At 46.4% G+C, this 21,429-nt stretch overlaps 3 protein-coding genes across 4 annotated transcripts in view; 2 read left to right on the top strand and 1 right to left on the bottom strand.

The window, feature by feature from the left end:
- Positions 1-2,823, top strand: part of LOC139392751 (protein tyrosine phosphatase receptor type O) — a 129,456-nt gene extending 126,633 nt beyond the window's left edge. Inside the window, exons 24-25 of one of the 2 annotated variants that reach the window (XM_071140995.1) lie at positions 359-478; positions 2,337-2,823. In XM_071140995.1, coding sequence (XP_070997096.1) covers positions 359-460 — 102 coding nt within the window. In that variant the 3' untranslated portion in view covers positions 461-478; positions 2,337-2,823. Of the gene's footprint in view, positions 1-358; positions 479-2,336 lie in introns of those variants that run through there. The other variant, XM_071140994.1, reaches the window with a different exon arrangement.
- Positions 2,760-17,984, top strand: LOC139392977 (fap1 adhesin-like). Its single transcript, XM_071141285.1, has 2 exons — positions 2,760-5,270; positions 17,856-17,984. Exons 1-2 carry the CDS (start codon positions 2,760-2,762, stop codon positions 17,982-17,984), a joined length of 2,640 nt encoding a protein of 879 aa, XP_070997386.1.
- LOC139392905 (EGFR pathway substrate 8a, signaling adaptor) overlaps positions 17,960-21,429 on the bottom strand; it is a 139,995-nt gene continuing 136,525 nt past the window's right edge. The window contains 2 exon segments of the mRNA XM_071141229.1: positions 17,960-18,384; positions 18,386-18,466. Coding sequence (XP_070997330.1) covers positions 18,355-18,384; positions 18,386-18,466 — 111 coding nt within the window. The 3' untranslated portion in view covers positions 17,960-18,354.

Genomic DNA, 21,429 nt, shown 5'->3' with positions numbered 1-21,429 from the left:
CATCTGGTCTCTGGTCAGACTGTCTCCTTTCCCCTCAGACCGAGGTACTGTAGGGTCCCATCTGGTCTCTGGTCAGACTGTCTCCTTTCCCCTCAGACCGAGGTACTGTAGGGCCCCATCTGGTCTCTGGTCAGACTGTCTCCTTTCCCCTCAGACCGAGGTACTGTAGGGTCCCATCTGGTCTCTGGTCAGACTGTCTCCTTTCCCCTCAGACCGAGGTACTGTAGGGCCACCACTGGTCTCTGGTCAGACTGTCTCCTTTCCCCTCAGAATAGGGTGCCATTTCAGACATACTTATGCACTGTCACTAAAACATTCTTCTGTTGACATTCTTCCTGTATGACGTCACTTCCTGTAGGAGCAGTACGTGTTCATCCACCAGTGTGTCCTGCTGATGTGGAAGAAGAAGACACAGTCCATCAGCAGTGATGTCATCTACGAGAACATCAGCAAGTCCTAGTGACGCCTCCTGCACAACGTAAGAATCTGTAGACACCCTGTGAATCTATAGGCACCCCTCTGAATCTATGGGCACCCCTCTGAATCTATAGACACCCCTCTGAATCTATAGACACCCCTCTGAATCTATAGACACCCTGTGAATCTATAGGCACCCCTCTGAATCTATGGGCACCCCTCTGAATATATAGACACCCCTCTGAATCTATAGCCACCCCTCTGAATCTATGGGCACCCCTCTGAATATATAGACACCCCTCTGAATCTATAGGCACCCCTCTGAATCTATAGCCACCCCTCTGAATCTATAGCCACCCTTCTGAATCTATAGCCACCCCTCTGAATCTATAGACACCCCTCTGAATCTATAGACACCCCTCTGAATCTATAGGCACCCCTCTGAATCTATGGGCACCCCTCTGAATATATAGACACCCCTCTGAATCTATAGACACCCCTCTGAATCTATAGCCACCCCTCTGAATCTATAGACACCCCTCTGAATCTATAGGCACCCCTCTGAATCTATAGCCACCCCTCTGAATCTATAGGCACCCCTCTGAATCTATGGGCACCCCTCTGAATATATAGACACCCCTCTGAATCTATAGACACCCCTCTGAATCTATAGCCACCCCTGTGAATCTATAACCACCCCTCTGAATCTATAGCCACCCCTCTGAATCTATAGCCCTCCATCTGAATCAATAGCCACCCCTCTGAATCAATAGCCACCCCTCTGAATCAATAGCCACCCCTCTGAATCAATAGCCACCCCTCTGAATCTATAGCCACTCCTCTGAATCTATAGACATCCCCTCTGAATCTATAGCCACCCCTCTGAATCTATAGCCACCTCTCTGAATCTATAGCCACCCCTCTGAATCTATAGCCACCCCTCTGAATCTATAGCCACCCCTCTGAATCTATAGCCACCCCTCTGAATCCATAGACATCCCCTCTGAATCTATAGCCACCCCTCTGAATATATAGCCACCCCTCTGAATGCATAGACATCCCCTCTGAATCTATAGCCACCCCTCTGAATCTATAGCCACCCCTCTGAATCTATAGCCACCCCTCTGAATCTATAACCACCCCTCTGAATCTATAACCACCCCTCTGAATCTATAACCACCCCTCTGAATCTATAGCCACCCCTCTGCATCTATAACCACCCCTCTGAATCCACAGCCACCCCTCTGAATCTATAGCCACCCCTCTGAAACTATAGCCACCCCTCTGAATCTATAGCCACCCCTCTGAATCCACAGCCACCCCTCTGAATCTATAGCCCCTCTCTCTGAATCTATAGCCACCCCTCTGAATCTATAGCCACCCCTCTGAATCTATAGCCACCCCTCTGAATCTATAGCCACCCCTCTGAACCTTCTCTGAATCACCTCTCTGTCATCAGATGGAGAGACTATATCTGAGCAGGTCCCTACACTAGCAGTTCTATACTAACCCCTCTGAATCACCTCTCTGTCATCAGATGGAGAGACTATATCTGAGCAGGTCCCTACACTAGCAGTTCTATACTAACCCCTCTGAATCACCTCTCTGTCATCAGAAGGAGAGACTATATCTGAGCAGGTCCCTACACTAGCAGTTCTATACTAACCCCTCTGAATCACCTCTCTGTCATCAGATGGAGAGACTATATCTGAGCAGGTCCCTACACTAGCAGTTCTATACTAACCCCTCTGAATCACCTCTCTGTCATCAGAAGGAGAGACTATATCTGAGCAGGTCCCTACACTAGCAGTTCTATACTAACCCCTCTGAATCACCTCTCTGTCATCAGAAGGAGAGACTATATCTGAGCAGGTCCCTACACTAGCAGTTCTATAATAACCCTGTTCTTCCTGTTGCAGGTCTTGACATCACTCAGACTCCCGTGCTTCAGACATCCGTTCTCTACCGAGACACGTTTCATCATTGATACAAAAAAAAAATGAACCCAGAATGTTTGACTAATCTGACAACAACACAAGAAGAACAACATGAAGATGGATTAGAGTTTTAATTGGTGTTAGTTGTGTGGGATTGAACAGGGGTCTGAAGGAGGCTCGTTCACTGACTCAGACTGACCAGGAGTTCTGGCCCTATGAAGCTTGATGTTGTTTCTCCTCTTCAACCTTCAGCAGAACTACAACACAACTGACCGAGACATCAGGAACCAGGCTGGTTGGGACAGCAGCATGACCCCTCTGAGTGGTGAAACGTCTCTTATAAACCTTGTTTAGAGGGAGTGTGGACCCATCTTTCACACAGCAACTGAGTGGAACTGAACTGAAATGAGAGTGGTTCACATCTCAGACACCGTCTCCAACTGCAACAAGGTTCACATCTCAGACACCGTCTCCAACAAGGTTCACATGTCAGACACCGTCTCCAACTGCAACAAGGTTCACATCTCAGACACCGTCTCCAACAAGGTTCACATCTCAGACACCGTCTCCAACTGCAACAAGGTTCACATCTCAGACACCGTCTCCAACAAGGTTCACATGTCAGACACCGTCTCCAACTGCAACAAGGTTCACATCTCAGACACCGTCTCCAACAAGGTTCACATCTCAGACACCGTCTCCAACTGCAACAAGGTTCACATCTCAGACACCGTCTCCAACAAGGTTCACATCTCAGACACCGTCTCCAACTGCAACAAGGTTCACATCTCAGACACCGTCTCCAACAAGGTTCACATCTCAGACACCGTCTCCAACTGCAACAAGGTTCACATCTCAGACACCGTCTCCAACAAGGTTCACATCTCAGACACCGTCTCCAACTGCAACAAGGTTCACATCTCAGACACCGTCTCCAACTGCAACAAGGTTCACATCTCAGACACCGTCTCCAACAAGGTTCACATCTCAGACACCGTCTCCAACTGCAACAAGGTTCACATCTCAGACACCGTCTCAGACAAGGTTCACATCTCAGACACCGTCTCCAACTGCAACAAGGTTCACATCTCAGACACCGTCTCCAACTGCAACAAGGTTCACATCTCAGACACCGTCTCCAACAAGGTTCACATCTCAGACACCGTCTCCAGCTCCAACAAGGTTCACATCTCAGACACCGTCTCCAACAAGGTTCACATCTCAGACACCGTCTCCAACTGCAACAAGGTTCGCATCTCAGACACCGTCTCCAACAAGGTTCACATCTCAGACACCGTCTCCAACAAGGTTCACATCTCAGACACCGTCTCCAACTGCAACAAGGTTCACATCTCAGACACCGTCTCCAACAAACTTCACATCTCAGACACCGTCTCCAACTGCAACAAGGTTCACATCTCAGACACCGTCTCCAACTGCAACAAGGTTCACATATCAGACACCGTCTCCAACAAGGTTCACATCTCAGACACCGTCTCCAACTGCAACAAGGTTCACATCTCAGACACCGTCTCCAACAAGGTTCACATATCAGACACCGTCTCCAACAAGGTTCACATATCAGACACCGTCTCCAACAAGGTTCACATCTCAGACACCGTCTCCAACTGCAACAAGGTTCACATCTCAGACACCGTCTCCAACTGCAACAAGGTTCACATCTCAGACACCGTCTCCAACAAGGTTCACATCTCAGACACCGTCTCCAACAAGGTTCACATCTCAGACACCGTCTCCAGCTGCAACAAACTTCACATCTCAGACACCGTCTCCAACTGCAACAAACTTCACATCTCAGACACCGTCTCCAACTGCAACAAACTTCACATCTCAGACACCGTCTCCAACTGCAACAAACTTCACATCTCAGACACCGTCTCCAACAAGGTTCACATCTCAGACACCGTCTCCAACTGCAACAAACTTCACATATCAGACACCGTCTCCAACTGCAACAAACTTCACATATCAGACACCGTCTCCAACTGCAACAAACTTCACATCTCAGACACCGTCTCCAACTGCAACAAACTTCACATCTCAGACACTGTCTCCAACAAGGTTCACATCTCAGACACCGTCTCCAACTGCAACAAACTTCACATCTCAGACACCGTCTCCAACTGCAACAAACTTCACATCTCAGACACCGTCTCCAACAAGGTTCACATCTCAGACACCTTCTCCAACAAGGTTCACATCTCAGACACCGTCTCCAACTGCAACAAACTTCACATCTCAGACACCGTCTCCAACTGCAACAAGGTTCACATCTCAGACACCGTCTCCAACTGCAACAAGGTTCACATATCAGACACCGTCTCCAACTGCAACAAACTTCACATCTCAGACACCGTCTCCAACAAGGTTCACATATCAGACACCGTCTCCAACTGCAACAAGGTTCACATCTCAGACACCGTCTCCAACTGCAACAAGGTTCACATCTCAGACACCGTCTCCAACTGCAACAAACTTCACATCTCAGACACCGTCTCCAACTGCAACAAACTTCACATCTCAGACACCGTCTCCAACTGCAACAAACTTCACATCTCAGACACCGTCTCCAACAAGGTTCACATCTCAGACACCGTCTCCAACTGCAACAAACTTCACATATCAGACACCGTCTCCAACTGCAACAAACTTCACATATCAGACACCGTCTCCAACTGCAACAAACTTCACATCTCAGACACCGTCTCCAACTGCAACAAGGTTCACATATCAGATACCGTCTCCAACTGCAACAAGGTTCACATCTCAGACACCGTCTCCAACTGCAACAAACTTCACATCTCAGACACCGTCTCCAACTGCAACAAGGTTCACATCTCAGACACCGTCTCCAACTGCAACAAGGTTCACATCTCAGACACCGTCTCCAACAAGGTTCACATCTTGCTCTTGGAGGAAAGGCCTGTTACAGACAGGTTGCTCTTGGAGGAATGGCCTGTTACAGACAGGTTGCTCTTGGAGGAAAGGCCTGATACAGACAGATTGCTCTTGGAGGAAAGGCCTGATACAGACAGACTGCTCTTGGAGGAAAGGCCTGTTACAGACAGATTGCTCTTGGAGGAAAGGCCTGTTACAGACATGTTGCTCTTGGAGGAAAGGCCTGATACAGACAGATTGCTCTTGGAGCAAAGGCCTGATACAGACAGACTGCTCATGGAGGAAAGGCCTGTTACAGACAGGTTGCTCTTGGAGGAAAGGCCTGTTACAGACAGGTTGCTCTTGGAGGAAAGGCCTGTTACAGACAGATTGCTCTTAGAGGAAAGCCCTGTTACAGACAGACTGCTCTTGGAGGAAAGGCCTGATACAGACAGATTGCTCTTGGAGGAAAGGCCTGTTACAGACAGATTGCTCTTGGAGGAAAGACCTGTTACAAACAGGTTGCTCTTGGAGGAAAGGCCTGTTACAGACAGATTGCTCTTGGAGGAAAGGCCTGTTACAGACAGATTGCTCTTGGAGGAAAGACCTGTTACAAACAGGTTGCTCTTGGAGGAAAGGCCTGTTACAGACAGATTGCTCTTGGAGGAAAGGCCTGTTACAGACAGGTTGCTTTTGGAGGAAAGGCCTGTTACAGACAGATTGCTCTTGGAGGAAAGGCCTGATACAGACAGATTGCTCTTGGAGGAAAGACCTGTTACAGACAGGTTGCTCATGGAGGAAAGGCCTGTTACAGACAGATTGCTCTTGGAGGAAAGGCCTGTTACAGACAGATTGCTCTTGGAGGAAAGACCTGTTACAGACAGGTTGCTCATGGAGGAAAGGCCTGTTACAGACAGATTGCTCTTGGAGGAAAGGCCTGTTACAGACAGGTTGCTCTTGGAGGAAAGGCATGTTACAGACAGATTGCTCTTGGAGGAAAGGCCTGTTACAGACAGATTGCTCTTGGAGGAAAGGCCTGTTACAGACAGGTTGCTCTTGGAGGAAAGGCCTGTTACAGACAGACTGCTCTTGGAGGAAAGGCCTGTTACAGACAGATTGCTCTTGGAGGAAAGGCCTGTTACAGACAGGTTGCTCTTGGAGGAAAGGCCTGTTACAGACAGATTGCTCTTGGAGGAAAGGCCTGTTACAGACAGATTGCTCTTGGAGGAAAGGCCTGTTACAGACAGATTGCTCTTGGAGGAAAAGCCTGTTACAGACAGGTTGCTCTTGGAGGAAAGGCCTGTTACAGACAGGTTGCTCTTGGAGGAAAGGCCTATATCGTTTCAGCTGACTGCCAGCTTGTCAACATCACAGTACCATGACAAGACAAGGGTTGTGGAATATCAGTTTAGAAGCTAAAGATTGTGTTTATATTGGCTAGAGACTGTTCTAATATAGAGACTGTGTTTCTATTGGCTAGAAACTGTGGAATGCCAGTTTAGACTGTGGATCTATTGTTGTGCTTGCCCTGAGACCTTGGATTGGCTGTGGCCATTTGATGACAGGAGAGGAGAGCTGAGAGGAGAGAGAGACTACAGTGTTTCTGTCTGGTCCACATCACACTGCCCTGAGACTGATGATGCTGCTGCCTACTGTACTGTGGAGACATAACACACCTTGTCTGGTATAGAAATGGGGAGGTTTTAACTGTCATTGAAACCTCTTTACTGAAACAACAAGAGGGATGTTTTCTAGAAGATGGGGAGGTTTTAACTGTCATTTAAATCTCTTTACTGAAACGACAAGATGGGGAGGTTTTAACTGTCATTTAAACCTCTTTACTGAAACAAGAGGGATGTCTTCTAGAAGATGGGGAGGTTTTTAACTGTCATTGAAACCTCTTTACTGAAACAACAAGAGGGATGTTTTCTAGAAGATGGGGAGGTTTTAACTGTCATTTAAATCTCTTTACTGAAACAACAAGATGGGGAGGTTTTAACTGTCATTTAAACCTCTTTACTGAAACAAGAGGGATGTCTTCTAGAAGATGGGGAGGTTTTTAACTGTCATTTAAACCTTTTTACTGAAACAACACGATGGGGAGGTTTTAACTGTCATTTAAACCTCTTTACTGAAACAAGAGGGATGTCTTCTTGAAGATGGGGAGGTTTTAAACTGTCATTTAAACCTCTGTACTGAAACAACAAGAGGGATGTTTTCTAGAAGTTGGGGAGGTTTTAACTGTTATTTAAATCTCTTTACTGAAACAACAAGAGGGATGTTTTCTAGAAGTTGGGGAGGTTTTAACTGTTATTTAAATCTCTTTACTGAAACAACACGATGGGGAGGTTTTAACTGTCATTTAAACCTCTTTACTGAAACAAGAGGGATGTCTTCTAGAAGATGGGGAGGTTTTAAACTGTCATTTAAACCTCTTTACTGAAACAACAAGAGGGATGTTTTCTAGAAGATGGGGAGGTTTTTAACTGTCATTTAAACCTCTTTACTGAAACTAGAGGGATGTCTTCTAGAAGATGGGGAGGTTTTAAACGGTCATTTAAACCTCTTTACTGAAACAACAAGATGGGCAGGTTTTAAACTGTCATTTAAACCTCTTTACTGAAACAAGACGGATGTTTTCTAGAAGATGGGGAGGTTTTTAACTGTCATTGAAACCTCTTTACTGAAACAACAAGATGGGGAGGTTTTAAACTGTCATTTAAACCTCTTTACTGAAACTAGAGGGATGTCTTCTTGAAGATGGGGAGGTTTTAAACTGTCATTTAAACCTCTTTACTGAAACAACAAGATGGGGAGGTTTTAACTGTCATTTAAACCTCTTTACTGAAACTAGAGGGATGTCTTCTAGAAGATGGGGAGGTTTTAAACTGTCATTTAAACCTCTGTACTGAAACAACAAGATGGGGAGGTTTTAAACTGTCATTTAAACCTCTTTACTGAAACAACAAGATGGGGAGGTTTTAACTGTCATTTAAACCTCTTTACTGAAACTAGAGGGATGTCTTCTAGAAGATGGGGAGGTTTTAAACTGTCATTTAAACCTCTTTACTGAAACAACAAGAGGGATGTTTTCTAGAAGATGGGGAGGTTTTAAACGGTCATTTAAACCTCTTTACTGAAACAAGAGGGATGTTTTCTAGAAGATGGGGAGGTTTTTAACTGTCATTTAAACCTCTTTACTGAAACAACAAGATGGGGAGGTTTTAAACTGTCATTTAAACCTCTTTACTGAAACAACAAGATGGGGAGGTTTTAAACTGTCATTTGTTTACCAGGGTATATAATTGCATTAGTTGCAATCGAGTGTTGAGACCTGAACGGTGCATGTTGTAAATGTGCATATCAGATTAGGCACTTCCTGTGTCTCCTGGTGATGACATCAGACCTACAGACAGCACAGTTCTGATGTCACAGGGAGAGGGGTCCTCCACTAGGGTGTGAAGACCAGTTTACCTCCATCTATATGGGACCTCTGGACAGTAAGGAAATGGAATAACTGGACAAATATCAAATCAAATCCTCACTCTGGCTCAGCATTATCAAGGTACATTATTATTGAGGTACATTATCGAACAGTTGAGTGTTTACTAAAAAAGGGATCATTACATGATCTTGATTGTTGGTGCAGCAGCTACTGAGTTAAGAGTTAGTTAAGAGTTAGGGCTACTGTACTGGCCTTCCGTCTCCAGCTCATCTGTCTCCGTCCAGCTCATCTGTCTCCGTCCAGCTCATCTGTCTCTGTCCATCTCATCTGTCTCTGTCCATCTGTCCGTCTCCAGCTCATCTGTCTCTGTCCAGCTCATCTGTCTCCGTCCAGCTCATCTGTCTCCGTCCAGCTCATCTGTCTCTATCCATCTCATCTGTCTCTGTCCATCTGTCCGTCTCCAGCTCATCTGTCTCTGTCCAGCTCATCTGTCTCTGTCCATCTCATCTGTCTCTGTCCATCTGTCCGTCTCCAGCTCATCTGTCTCTGTCCAGCTCATCTGTCTCTGTCCATCTCATCTGTCTCTGTCCATCTGTCCGTCTCCAGCTCATCTGTCTCTGTCCAGCTCATCTGTCTCTGTCCATCTCATCTGTCTCTGTCCATCTGTCCGTCTCCAGCTCATCTGTCTCTGTCCAGCTCATCTGTCTCTGTCCATATGTCCGTCTCCAGCTCATCTGTCTCTGTCCATCTGTCCGTCTCCAGCTCATCTGTCTCTGTCCAGCCGTCTGTCTGACCACTCCTTAGTTAGAGGAGCACCAAGTGTTTACAGAGGTGAAGGGTCAACCACCCTGACCTCATATTGACCTTACATTACATAGGTTAAATTACATGGGTTTTAGAGTTCCAAAAGTTGGAAGATTCCCGGAATCAGGAGGTAATTAGAAAGAAATCTGGAAATCCTCCAAACAGGATTTCTGGAAAAGCTGTGACTTTTGTGAAAGTTATCAGAAATGTGCATCACTAGTTACATGACAGGGCTTCTATTAACGCAGTTCTCCATCTGACACACTGTATATATATTCCTGATGACAGGAACTACGCTGTTTCTCCATGTACAACACACTCATTCTGGAACAACTCTGTTTCTCCATGTACTCATTCTGGAACAACTCTGTTTCTCCATGTACTCATTCTGGAACAACTCTGTTTCTCCATGTACTCATTCTAGAACAACTCTGTTTCTCCATGTACTCATTCTAGAACAACTCTGTTTCTCCATGTTCTCATTCTGGAACAACTCTGTTTCTCCATGTACTCATTCTGGAACAACTCTGTTTCTCCATGTACTCATTCTGGAACAACTCTGTTTCTCCATGTACTCATTCTGGAACAACTCTGTTTCTCCGTGTACAACACACTCATTCTGGAACAACTCTGTTTCTCCATGTACTCATTCTGGAACAACTCTGTTTCTCCATGTACTCATTCTGGAACAACTCTGTTTCTCCATGTACTCATTCTGGAACAACTCTGTTTCTCCATGTACTCATTCTAGAACAACTCTGTTTCTCCATGTACTCATTCTGGAACAACTCTGTTTCTCCATGTACTCATTCTGGAACAACTCTGTTTCTCCATGTACTCATTCTGGAACAACTCTGTTTCTCCATGTACTCATTCTAGAACAACTCTGTTTCTCCATGTACTCATTCTAGAACAACTCTGTTTCTCCATGTTCTCATTCTGGAACAACTCTGTTTCTCCATGTACTCATTCTGGAACAACTCTGTTTCTCCATGTACTCATTCTGGAACAACTCTGTTTCTCCATGTACTCATTCTGGAACAACTCTGTTTCTCCGTGTACAACACACTCATTCTGGAACAACTCTGTTTCTCCATGTACTCATTCTGGAACAACTCTGTTTCTCCATGTACTCATTCTGGAACAACTCTGTTTCTCCATGTACTCATTCTGGAACAACTCTGTTTCTCCATGTACTCATTCTAGAACAACTCTGTTTCTCCATGTACTCATTCTGGAACAACTCTGTTTCTCCATGTACTCATTCTGGAACAACTCTGTTTCTCCATGTACTCATTCTGGAACAACTCTGTTTCTCCATGTACTCATTCTGGAACAACTCTGTTTCTCCATGTACTCATTCTGGAACAACTCTGTTTCTCCGTGTACTCATTCTGGAACAACTCTGTTTCTCGATGTACCACCCACTCATTGTGTAACTGGAGTGTGTCAGTGAGCGTAACATTAGCCAGAAGAGCCTAGTTGAGGTTATTCTATCATAGCTGCAGTAACACGTCCTTTTGGAGCAAAATGGAAGGGTTTTACTGCATGTTATCTTCCGGCTGAAGCAGAAAGGGTACATCCCAAATTACAACCTATTTCCTATATAGTACACTACTTTAGACCAGGGCCCTATTCCCTATATAGTGCTCTACTTTAGACCAGGGCCCTATTCCCTATATAGTGCACTACTGTTTCCCAACTCCAGTACCCCCAACAGCCCAACTACAGTACCCTCAACAGCCCAACTCCAGTACCCCAACAGCCCAACTCCAGTACCCCAACAGCCCAACACCAGTACCCCAACAGCCCAACTCCAGTAGCCCAACACCAGTAGCCCAACAGCCCAACTCCAGTACCCCAACAGCCCAACTCCAGTACCCCAACAGCCCAACTTCAGTACCCCAACAGACTAACTCCAGTACCCCAACAGCCCAACTCCAGTACCCCAACAGCCCAACACCAGTACCCCAACAGCCCAACTCCAGTACCCCAACAGCCCAACTCCAGTACCCCAACAGCCCAACACCAGTACCCCAACAGCCCAACACCAGTACCCCAACAGCCCAACTCCAGTACCCCAACAGCCCAACTCCAGTACCCCAACAGCCCAACTCCAGTACCCCAACAGCCCAACACCAGTACCCCAACAGCCCAACTCCAGTACCCCCTGGACAAAAACACCTGATTCAACTTGTCAAGGCAAGTTGGGTGTCAAATAGAATCAGGTGCTTCTCCGGGACCACAACAAACATATGTACTGTTGGGGATACTGGAGGACCGGAGTTGGGCTGTTGGGAGTACTGGAGGACTGGAGTTGGGCTGTTGGGGATACTGGAGGACTGGAGTTGGGCTGTTGGGAGTACTGGAGGACCGGAGTTGGGCTGTTGGGAGTACTGGAGGACCGGAGTTGGGCTGTTGGGGGACTGGAGTTGGGCTGTTGGGAGTACTGGAGGCCCGAAGTTGGGAAACACTTTTGGGGACACTGGAGGACCGGAGTTGGGCTGTTGGGGGTACTGGAGTACTGGAGTTGGGAAACACTGTTGGGAGGACTGGAGGACTGGAGTTGGAAAACACTGTTGGGAGGACTGGAGGACTGGAGTTGGGCTGTTGGAGGTACTGGAGGACCGGAGTTGGGCTGTTGGGAGTACTGGAGGACCGGAGTTGGGAAACACTGCCCTAGAGAATAGGGTGCCATTTGGGATGCAGGCAGAAAGCCAGTGTGTGGAGGGTCGGGTACTGTATGACTGGCTGGAACCAGGGAGGGATGACTGGCTGTCACAGCTACTGACAGACAAAACACAGACGTTACTCGTCGGGTACTGTATATGACTGGCTGTCACAGCTACTGACAGACAAAACACAGACGTTACTCGTCGGGTACTGTATATGACTGGCTGTCACAGCTACTGACAGACAAAACACAGACGTTACTCGTCGGGTACTATATGACTGGCTGTCACAGCTACTGACAGACAAAACACAGACGTTACTCGTCGGGTACTGTATGACTGGCTGGAACCAGGGAGAGAAACACAGACGTTACTCGTCGGGTACTGTACACGTTTCACAGTTCTCTGTTACTCAGTGTGCATCAGTCCAGTCAGGCTTGTTTCTCATTGCTGCCATTATTGTGCATTGTGTCACTTAAATTAGAGGGATGATCTGCTACTAGGATTATCATCACAGAGTTTTAATGGATGTCTCTGTGTGTGTGTGTGTGTGTGTGTGTGTGTGTGTGTGTGTGTGTGTGTGTGTGTGTGTGTGTGTGTGTGTGGAAAAAATAAAATGTTGCAATATCAGACAGATTGTGTGTCTTGTCAAAAGCAGTGAATACATGACTGGTGATTCTCTACAAGGTGATTCAACATGACTTGTGATTCTCTACAAGGTGATTCAACATGACTTGTTATTCTCTACAAGTTGATTCTCTACAAGGTGATTCAACATGACTGGTGATTGACTTGCCATAGACTTCTGGTCAATGCTCTCCCCAGTTTCCTAAACATTTCCCATAGTGACACGTTCCCAGACACATAATACATCAGTGGGTTGAACTGGCCAACCAGAACCCCAGTGAGAACAGACCACAACATTTCTGATGTACCCAAAAAATGACACATTAAGCCAATGTCTTGGTTAGTATCCTGTACATCTCATCCTGTGCAGGCATTTCATATTGAAGTTTTCCTCCCGTCCCTCTAGTGGTTGTGTCTGGAACTGCAGGACAGGAGAACTGACTGAAGTCTCTCCTCCTGTCCCTCTAGTAGTTGTGTCTGGAACTGCAGGACAGTAGAACTGACTGAAGTCTCTCCTCCCGTCCCTCTAGTGGTTGTGTCTGGAACTGCAGGACAGTAGAACTGACTGAAGTCTCTCCTCCCGTCCCTCTAGTGGTTGTGTCTGGAACTGCAGGACAGTAGAACTGACTGAAGTCTCTCCTCCCGTCCCTCTAGTGGTTGTGTCTGGAACTGCAGGACAGTAGAACTGACTGAAGTCTCTCCTCCCGTCCCTCTAGTGGTTGTGTCTGGAACTGCAGGACAGTAGAACTGACTGAAGTCTCTCCTCCCGTCCCTCTAGTGGTTGTGTCTGGAACTGCAGGACAGACGAACTGACAGGACAGTGGTTGTAGTGGTTGTGAGATAGCAAAAGCTCAGGTTGCCCAGCCCGGCGGAGATACAATCTTCGGCAAAATCATTCGCAAGGAGATTCCTGCAAAAATATGATTTGATTTTGTGGTTGTGTCTGGACAGACGAACTGATAGTCTCGTCATCCATCTACACACACAGCATGACATGTCTGTAGTCGCCACACTGCTGCTACTGTCCCCGTGTTGGAGTAGAATTGTTTTACTAAACAAAACACTGTTTTACAGTCATTTTTCCCAGATGAAGTAAACAAGTAAACATTGGACCCAAAGTCTGTAGTTTAAACTACCTGTGGAATGAGAAGTCCTCCGAAAACCTGGAGACGGGAAAACTAAAAGATTGAAGAGATGTCTTACCATTATAATATCTGTGTGTAGCTAGGTAGGTCACCTACTAAACATGTCTAGAGGTCAGCTAGGGAGGTCACCTACTAAACATGTCTAGAGGTCAGCTAGGTAGGTCATCTACTAAACATGTCTAGAGGTCAGCTAGGTAGGTCACCTACTAAACATGTCTAGAGGTCAGCTAGGGAGGTCACCTACTAAACATGTCTAGAGGTCAGCTAGGTAGGTCACCTACTAAACATGTCTAGAGGTCAGCTAGGTAGGTCACCTACATGCTTGGCCAGGTCTTCCTCTAATATACTAAACTCAGCTCTGATAATGAATTATTTTAGTGATGATTTTAGACTCGCTATAATTTCCCTGCTACTGTAGTAATGCATACAGACATACAGATAAACCTATTGACTGTTATGTTAGTTTACAACCTGTTAACTCTTAACTCATGTGTAGACATGATTAACCTGTTAACTCACCTGTGTAGACATGATTAACCTGTTAACTCACCTGTGTAGACATGATTAACCTGTTAACGCACCTGTGTAGACATGATTAACCTGTTAACTCACATGATTAGCTACATTGATCTGACTAGTGTGCCACAAGATAGAACTATAGTCAGTGGTGCAGTGGAGGTATACGCAGGAATCCCCCAGATTCCCACTTATTTCCCAGTGGGCATTGCGTTTACACACCTCTTAATGATGCCAGGTGTTCCTCTGGAGGAACACCCTCCCCCCCGTTCAGCTCAAACGGTGGCGCATGGAACGCAAAAATATTCTTAGAAATATTTAACCTCCACACATTAACAAGTCCAATAGCTCAAATGAAAGATAAACACCTTGTTCATCTACCCAGCATGTCAGATTTTTTAAATGTTTTACGGCGAAAACACACCACACATTTATATTAGACCACCACCGAAACAAAGACAAGCGGCAGCCATTTTGTCCCAGAAAATATAAAATTATAAAAGCAGGATTAAAAAATAAATCGCTCACTAACCTTTTGAAAATCTTCATCAGATGACAGTGATAGGACATGTTACACAGTACATTTTTTTTTTTTCAATAATATGCCATATATATCCATAAATGTCCATTTACAGTGTACTCATGTTCAGAAATTACTCAAAAATGCCCGCAGGAAATCTAGGTAGCGCGGCAAGATAACGTAAATAGACATCATAAACTTTGGCTAAATATACATGTTCTACATATAGTTAATCCCCAGGATGCGTAAGTAGTGTAGTGGAGGTATACGCAGCATCAATGAATAAGCCTGAACAGATCAGAATGTTTAGCATTACAATGTAGATAAACTATTGTTTCTTCACATTTTAAGTGCAGCAATGTGCACATGGCGGTAGACCTAGAATAGTACCCATGTTACAACGTGTCATTTGTGGGGAAAACACTGTTCTAAAATGCACACTGTACATGTGAATGGTTTCATGTTACAGATGGAAATATCCATTAGACTGTAGACTGCAGCTGGCCCGTTCGTGGTAAGGAACCACATTACAGATGGAAATATCCATTAGACTGTAGACTGCAGCTGGCCCGTTTGTGGTAAGGAACCACATTACAGATGGAAATATCCATTAGACTGTAGACTACTGCTGGCCCGTTCGTGGTAAGGAACCACATTACAGATGAAAATATCCATTAGACTGGAGACTGCTGCTGGCCCGTTCGTGGTAAGGAACCACATTACAGATGGAAATATCCATTAGACTGTAGACTGCTGCTGGCCCGTTTGTGGTAAGGAACCACATTACAGATGGAAATATCCATTAGACTGTAGACTACTGCTGGCCCGTTCGTGGTAAGGAACCACATTACAGATGGAAATATCCATTAGACTGGAGACTGCTGCTGGCCCGTTCGTGGTAAGGAACCACATTACAGATGGAAATATCCATTAGACTGTAGACTGCTGCTGGCCCGTTCGTGGTAAGGAACCACATTACAGATGGAAATATCCATTAGAAATGTAGAAAAATGGGAGATCTAAAGATACAACAACTATCATGGGTTGTTAGGGGAGATCTAAAGATACAACAACTATCATGGGTTGTCTTCCAGAACACCATTAGGTGCTCACTGCCTGTCTTCCAGAACACCATTAGGTGCTCACTGCCTGTCTTCCAGACACCATTACGTGCTCACTGCTTGTCTTCCAGACACCATTACGTGCTCACTGCTTGTCTTCCAGAACACCATTAGGTGCTCACTGCCTGCCCTACAGGACACCATTAGGTGCTCACTGCTTGTCTTCCAGACACCATTAGGTGCTCACTGCTTGTCTTCCAGACACCATTACGTGCTCACTGCTTGTCTTCCAGAACACCATTAGGTGCTCACTGCCTGCCCTACAGGACACCATTAGGTGCTCACTGCTTGTCTTCCAGACACCATTAGGTGCTCACTGCCTGCCCTACAGGACACCATTAGGTGCTCACTGCTTGTCTTCCAGAACACCATTAGGTGCTCACTGCTTGTCTTCCAGACACCATTAGGTGCTCACTGCTTGTCTTCCAGAACACCATTAGGTGCTCACTGCTTGTCTTCCAGAACACCATGAGGTGCTCACTGCTTGTCTTCCAGAACACCATTAGGTGCTCAATGCCTGTCTTCCAGACACCATTAGGTGCTCACTGCTTGTCTTCCAGAACACCATTAGGTGCTCACTGCTTGTCTTCCAGAACACCATTAGGTGCACACTGCTTGTCTTCCAGAACACCATGAGGTGCACACTGCTTGTCTTCCAGAACACCATTAGGTGCACACTGCTTGTCTTCCAGAACACCATTAGGTGCACACTGCTTGTCTTCCAGAACACCATTAGGTGCACACTGCTTGTCTTCCAGAACACCATTAGGTGCTCACTGCCTGTCTTCCAGAACACCATTAGGTGCACACTGCCTGCCCTACAGGACACCATTAGGTGCTTCCTATTTGGCCTCCTATTAACCTACTGCACTGTACAGCTTGGTTTGTCCTCCTATTGACCTACTGCACTGTACAGCTTGGTTTGGCCTCCTATTGACCTACTGCACTGTACAGCTTGGTTTAGCCTCCTATTGACCTACTGCACTGTACAGCTTGGTTTGGCCTCCTATTAACCTACTGCACTGTACAGCTTGGTTAGGCCTCCTATTAACCTACTGCACTGTACAGCTTGGTTTGGCCTCCTATTGACCTACTGCACTGTACAGCTTGGTTTGGCCTGACTGTTAAAGACCAATATGACCTGTTCAGCTTGGTTTGTCCTGACTGTGAAAGACCAATATGACCTGTACAGCTTGGTTTGTCTTGACTGTGAAAGACCAATATGACCTGTACAGCTTGGTTTGTCCTGACTGTGAAAGACCGATATGACCTGTACAGCTTGGTTTGTCCTGACTGTGAAAGACCGATATGACCTGTACAGCTTGGTTTGTCCTGACTGTGAAAGACCGATATGACCTGTACAGCTTGGTTTGTCCTGACTGTGAAAGACCGATATGGGATTTTAGGTCATTCAGAGTGTATTAAATGGAAGAATGTTAATCAGTCAAAATGATCTGATGCACCTTATGAGAGAAAACATCTTTACACTCTTAAACACCTGTATCTGAAATTCATTTGACCAATGTCATTTATATGTCAAGTTACTATTTTGGCATATTACCATAACATAAAAGAGGATATATACATAAATATAATATTATTCTCTTTACCAGTAATCCAGAAGATTTACACAATAATGATTATATTCAACGTTTGGTTATTATAAACATCTTATCATTCATAACTGAAATACTGTAGATCAGAATCTATACACAGACCATGGTTATTTTGGTCGGTTCTATTTCATCTGTAGGTCAAGACCACACCTGATCCATTCTGTGTCCAGTGTTATCCTACCCCCACCCCCAAGACCACACCTGATCCATTCTGTGTCCAGTGTTATCCTACACCCCCCCCCCCCCCCACCCCCACCTGTAACTAGGACAACTCTGGTCCAATGAGGTGTAGGTTGAAACTATTTTCTCCTTCTATTTTTCCCAGCATCCTGTGCAAGACATAACGGACACATTTGAATCAAAAACAATAGTTCATTTAAGTGTAAGTGTATAAATCCACAGGTATTGTGATCAGACATCCCCAGTTGGGATGCTAACTCTGTGTGCTGTAGTCCATGTTGAACCCTCCAGTCTGTCTGTCTAGTGTTGCTTCGCTTCTAAGGTGACTGCTCCAGAAGCTGCTGACGTCGTCTCAGGATCTCAGCGAACTGAGCGCGCTCCGTGGCGTCCTGGAAACAGAAACCGTGACAACGTAAAGGGGCGTGGTATGAGGGAGGTGGGCGAGGCCCGGAGGGTTCAGTGGCTGCTGCACTCGTCAAATGACTCCCACCCCTGAGTCACAGGCTGTGACCGACAGCTTCTCCTGACGCCTCCGCATGATCTCCTGCAGCTCTGACCCTGAACTCCTCTGGAGGGGGAGATAGAGAGGGGGAGGGAGGGAGGGAGGGAGGGGGAGGGGAGAGAGAGAGGGGAGGGGAGGGAGGGGGAGAGGGGAGAGAGGGAGATGGATGGAGCGATGGGGATATAGAGAGAGAGGGGGAGGGGAGAGAGGGGGATATAGAGAGAGGGGGAGAGAGAGAGGGTGAAAGAGGGAGGGGGAGAGAGAGGGAGGAGGATATAGGGAGAGATAGAGAGGGGGATATAGGGAGAGATAGAGCGGGGGACGGAGGGAGGGAGGGGGAGAGAGAGGGGGATATAGGGAGAGATAGAGAGGGGGACGGAGTGAGGGAGGGGGAGAGAGAGGGGGATATAGGGAGAGATAGAGAGGGGGACGGAGGGAGGGAGGGAGGGAGGGGGGAGAGGGAGAGAGAGGGGGATATAGGGAGAGATAGAGAGGGGGACGGAGGGAGGGGGATATAGGGAGAGAGGGGGAGAGAGAGAGGGGATATAGGGAGAGAAAAGGAGAGAGAGGGGGGATATAGAGAGAGAAAGGGGGATATAGAGGGGGATATAGAGAGAGAAAAGGAGAGAGAGGGGGGATATAGAGAGAGAAAGGGAGAGAAAGGGGGGATATAGAGAGAGAAAGGGGGATATAGAGAGAGAAAGAGATATCAGAGAAAGGAGGTTAGAGTCAGTAGAGATGTCTCCCACAGGGGAACACTACGGAACTAAATAATGTCCGTATTCATCACAGCAGGGCTGAATCATAGAGTTGAAAACAGTAGTGAGGTCTCTCTAGAAACCATTCTAGTGTTTATAACTCTACAAATCCACTAGAGAACAGGGGAGAAGCCTCACCAGCAGGGCTGAATCATAGAGTTGAAAACAGTAGTGAGGTCTCTCTAGAAACCATTCTAGTGTTTATAACTCTACGAATCCACTAGATGAGCGTCAGGGGAGAAGCCTCACCAGCAGGGCTGAATCATAGAGTTGAAAACAGTAGTGGGGTCCCTCTAGAAGCCAGTCTAGTGTTTATAACTCTACAAATCCACTAGATGAGCGTCAGGGGAGACGCCTCACCAGCAGGGCTGAATCATAGTTGAAAACAGTAGTGAGGTCTCTCTAGAAACCATTCTAGTGTTTATAACTCTACAAATCCACTAGATGAGCGTCAGGGGAGAAGCCTCACCAGCTGGGCTGAATCATAGAGTTGAAAACAGTAGTGAGGTCCCTCTAGAAACCATTCTAGTGTTTATAACTCTACAAATCCACTAGATGAGCGTCAGGGGAGAAGCCTCACCAGCTGGGCTGCTACAGGGAAACTGTTAGTGAATGTAGATGCCAGTCTGGTGGGAGAATCCTGTGGCCGGTCAGACAATAGGCTTTGCTAGCTCTGGCCTGAGAGAGCTGTTGTCCTGCAGACCTACCGACCTTTAGACTGTACTCAGGACCAGCACTGGAGTAAACCTTGTGTTTTCAGAGATGATCCACAAATACCTACATTTCCTTTAGGCAGACTCCCTCAACCTGTTATAAACTGACCTGTAGTTCCATTAGTAGTATAACACTCAACCTGTTATAAACTGACCTGTAGTTACATTAGTAGTATAACACATTACACTCAACCTGTTCTAAACTGACCTGTAGTTCCATTAGTAGTATTACACTCAACCTGTTATAAACTGACCTGTAGTTCCATTAGTAGTATAACACTCAACCTGTTATAAACTGACCTGTAGTTCCCTTAGTAGTATAACACATTACACTGTAGTTCAGGAAGAAACAGACCTGACATCTAATTGATATTCCAGTTCAGGGTTAAAGTTCCCCTTGGCCTTGGGAACGGTTCAGTCTAGTAGTGATAAGGTCATGGAGAAGGATGTTAACTGTTAGAGGGTAACGGTTCAGTCTAGTAGTGATATGGTATGATATGATTCTCCATGGCAGTGCAGGCTGAGCTACATGGTGAGAGGTGAGGGATGGTAATGCTTACAGACAGGAGGAGACCGGGAGGAGGGTTCATAAAGCCATGGTGGTTATCTAGGAAGGAGGGTTCATATAGCCATGGTGGTTATCTAGGAAGGAGACCAGGAGGAGGGTTCATAAAGCCATGGTGGTTATCTAGGAAGGAGACCAGGAGGTGGGTTCATAAAGCCATGGTGGTTATCTAGGAAGGAGACCAGGAGGAGGGTTCATAAAGCCATGGTGGTTATCTAGGAAGGAGACCAGGAGGTGGGTATAGCCATGGTGGTTATCTAGGAAGGAGACCAGGAGGTGGGTATAGCCTTGGTGGTTATCTAGGAAGGAGACCGGGAGGAGGGTTCTTAAAGCCATGGTGGTTATCTAGGAAGGAGACCAGGAGGAGACCGGGAGGAGGGTTCATAAAGCCATGGTGGTTATCTAGGAAGGAGACCAGGAGGTGGGTATAGCCATGGTGGTTATCTAGGAAGGAGACCAGGAGGTGGGTTCATAAAGCCATGGTGGTTATCTAGGAAGGAGACCAGGAGGAGGGTTCATATAGCCATGGTGGTTATCTAGGAAGGAGACCAGGAGGAGGGTTCTTAAAGCCATGGTGGTTATCTAGGAAGGAGACCAGGAGGTGGGTATAGCCATGGTAGTTATCTAGGAAGGAGACCAGGAGGAGGGTTCATAAAGCCATGGTGGTTATCTAGGAAGGAGACCAGGAGGTGGGTTCATAAAGCCATGGTGGTTATCTAGGAAGGAGACCAGGAGGAGGGTTCTTAAAGCCATGGTGGTTATCTGGGAAGGAGACCAGGAGGTGGTGGTTATCTAGGAAGGAGACCAGGAGGTGGGTTCATAAAGCCATGGTGGTTATCTAGGAAGGAGACCAGGAGGTGGGTTCATAAAGCCATGGTGGTTATCTAGGAAGGAGACCAGGAGGAGGGTTCTTAAAGCCATGGTGGTTATCTAGGAAGGAGACCAGGAGGAGGGTTCTTAATGCCATGGTGGTTATCTAGGAAGGAGACCAGG

This window comes from Oncorhynchus clarkii, chromosome 33 (assembly GCF_045791955.1).
Source record: "Oncorhynchus clarkii lewisi isolate Uvic-CL-2024 chromosome 33, UVic_Ocla_1.0, whole genome shotgun sequence".
Classification (NCBI taxonomy): domain Eukaryota; kingdom Metazoa; phylum Chordata; class Actinopteri; order Salmoniformes; family Salmonidae; genus Oncorhynchus; species Oncorhynchus clarkii.
Note: the sequence above shows the minus strand (reverse complement) of the source record. Positions and strands in the feature narration are given on the sequence as shown.

Bases quoted from the DNA above. Each gene is read 5' to 3' on its own strand.
- LOC139392977 (XM_071141285.1), top strand. From the start codon at position 2,760: ATGAGAGTGGTTCACATCTCAGACACCGTCTCCAACTGCAACAAGGTT. The intron at 5,271-17,855 runs GTTCACATCTTG...TTTCATCTGTAG, and splicing joins CAGACACCGTCTCCAACAAG to GTCAAGACCACACCTGATCC.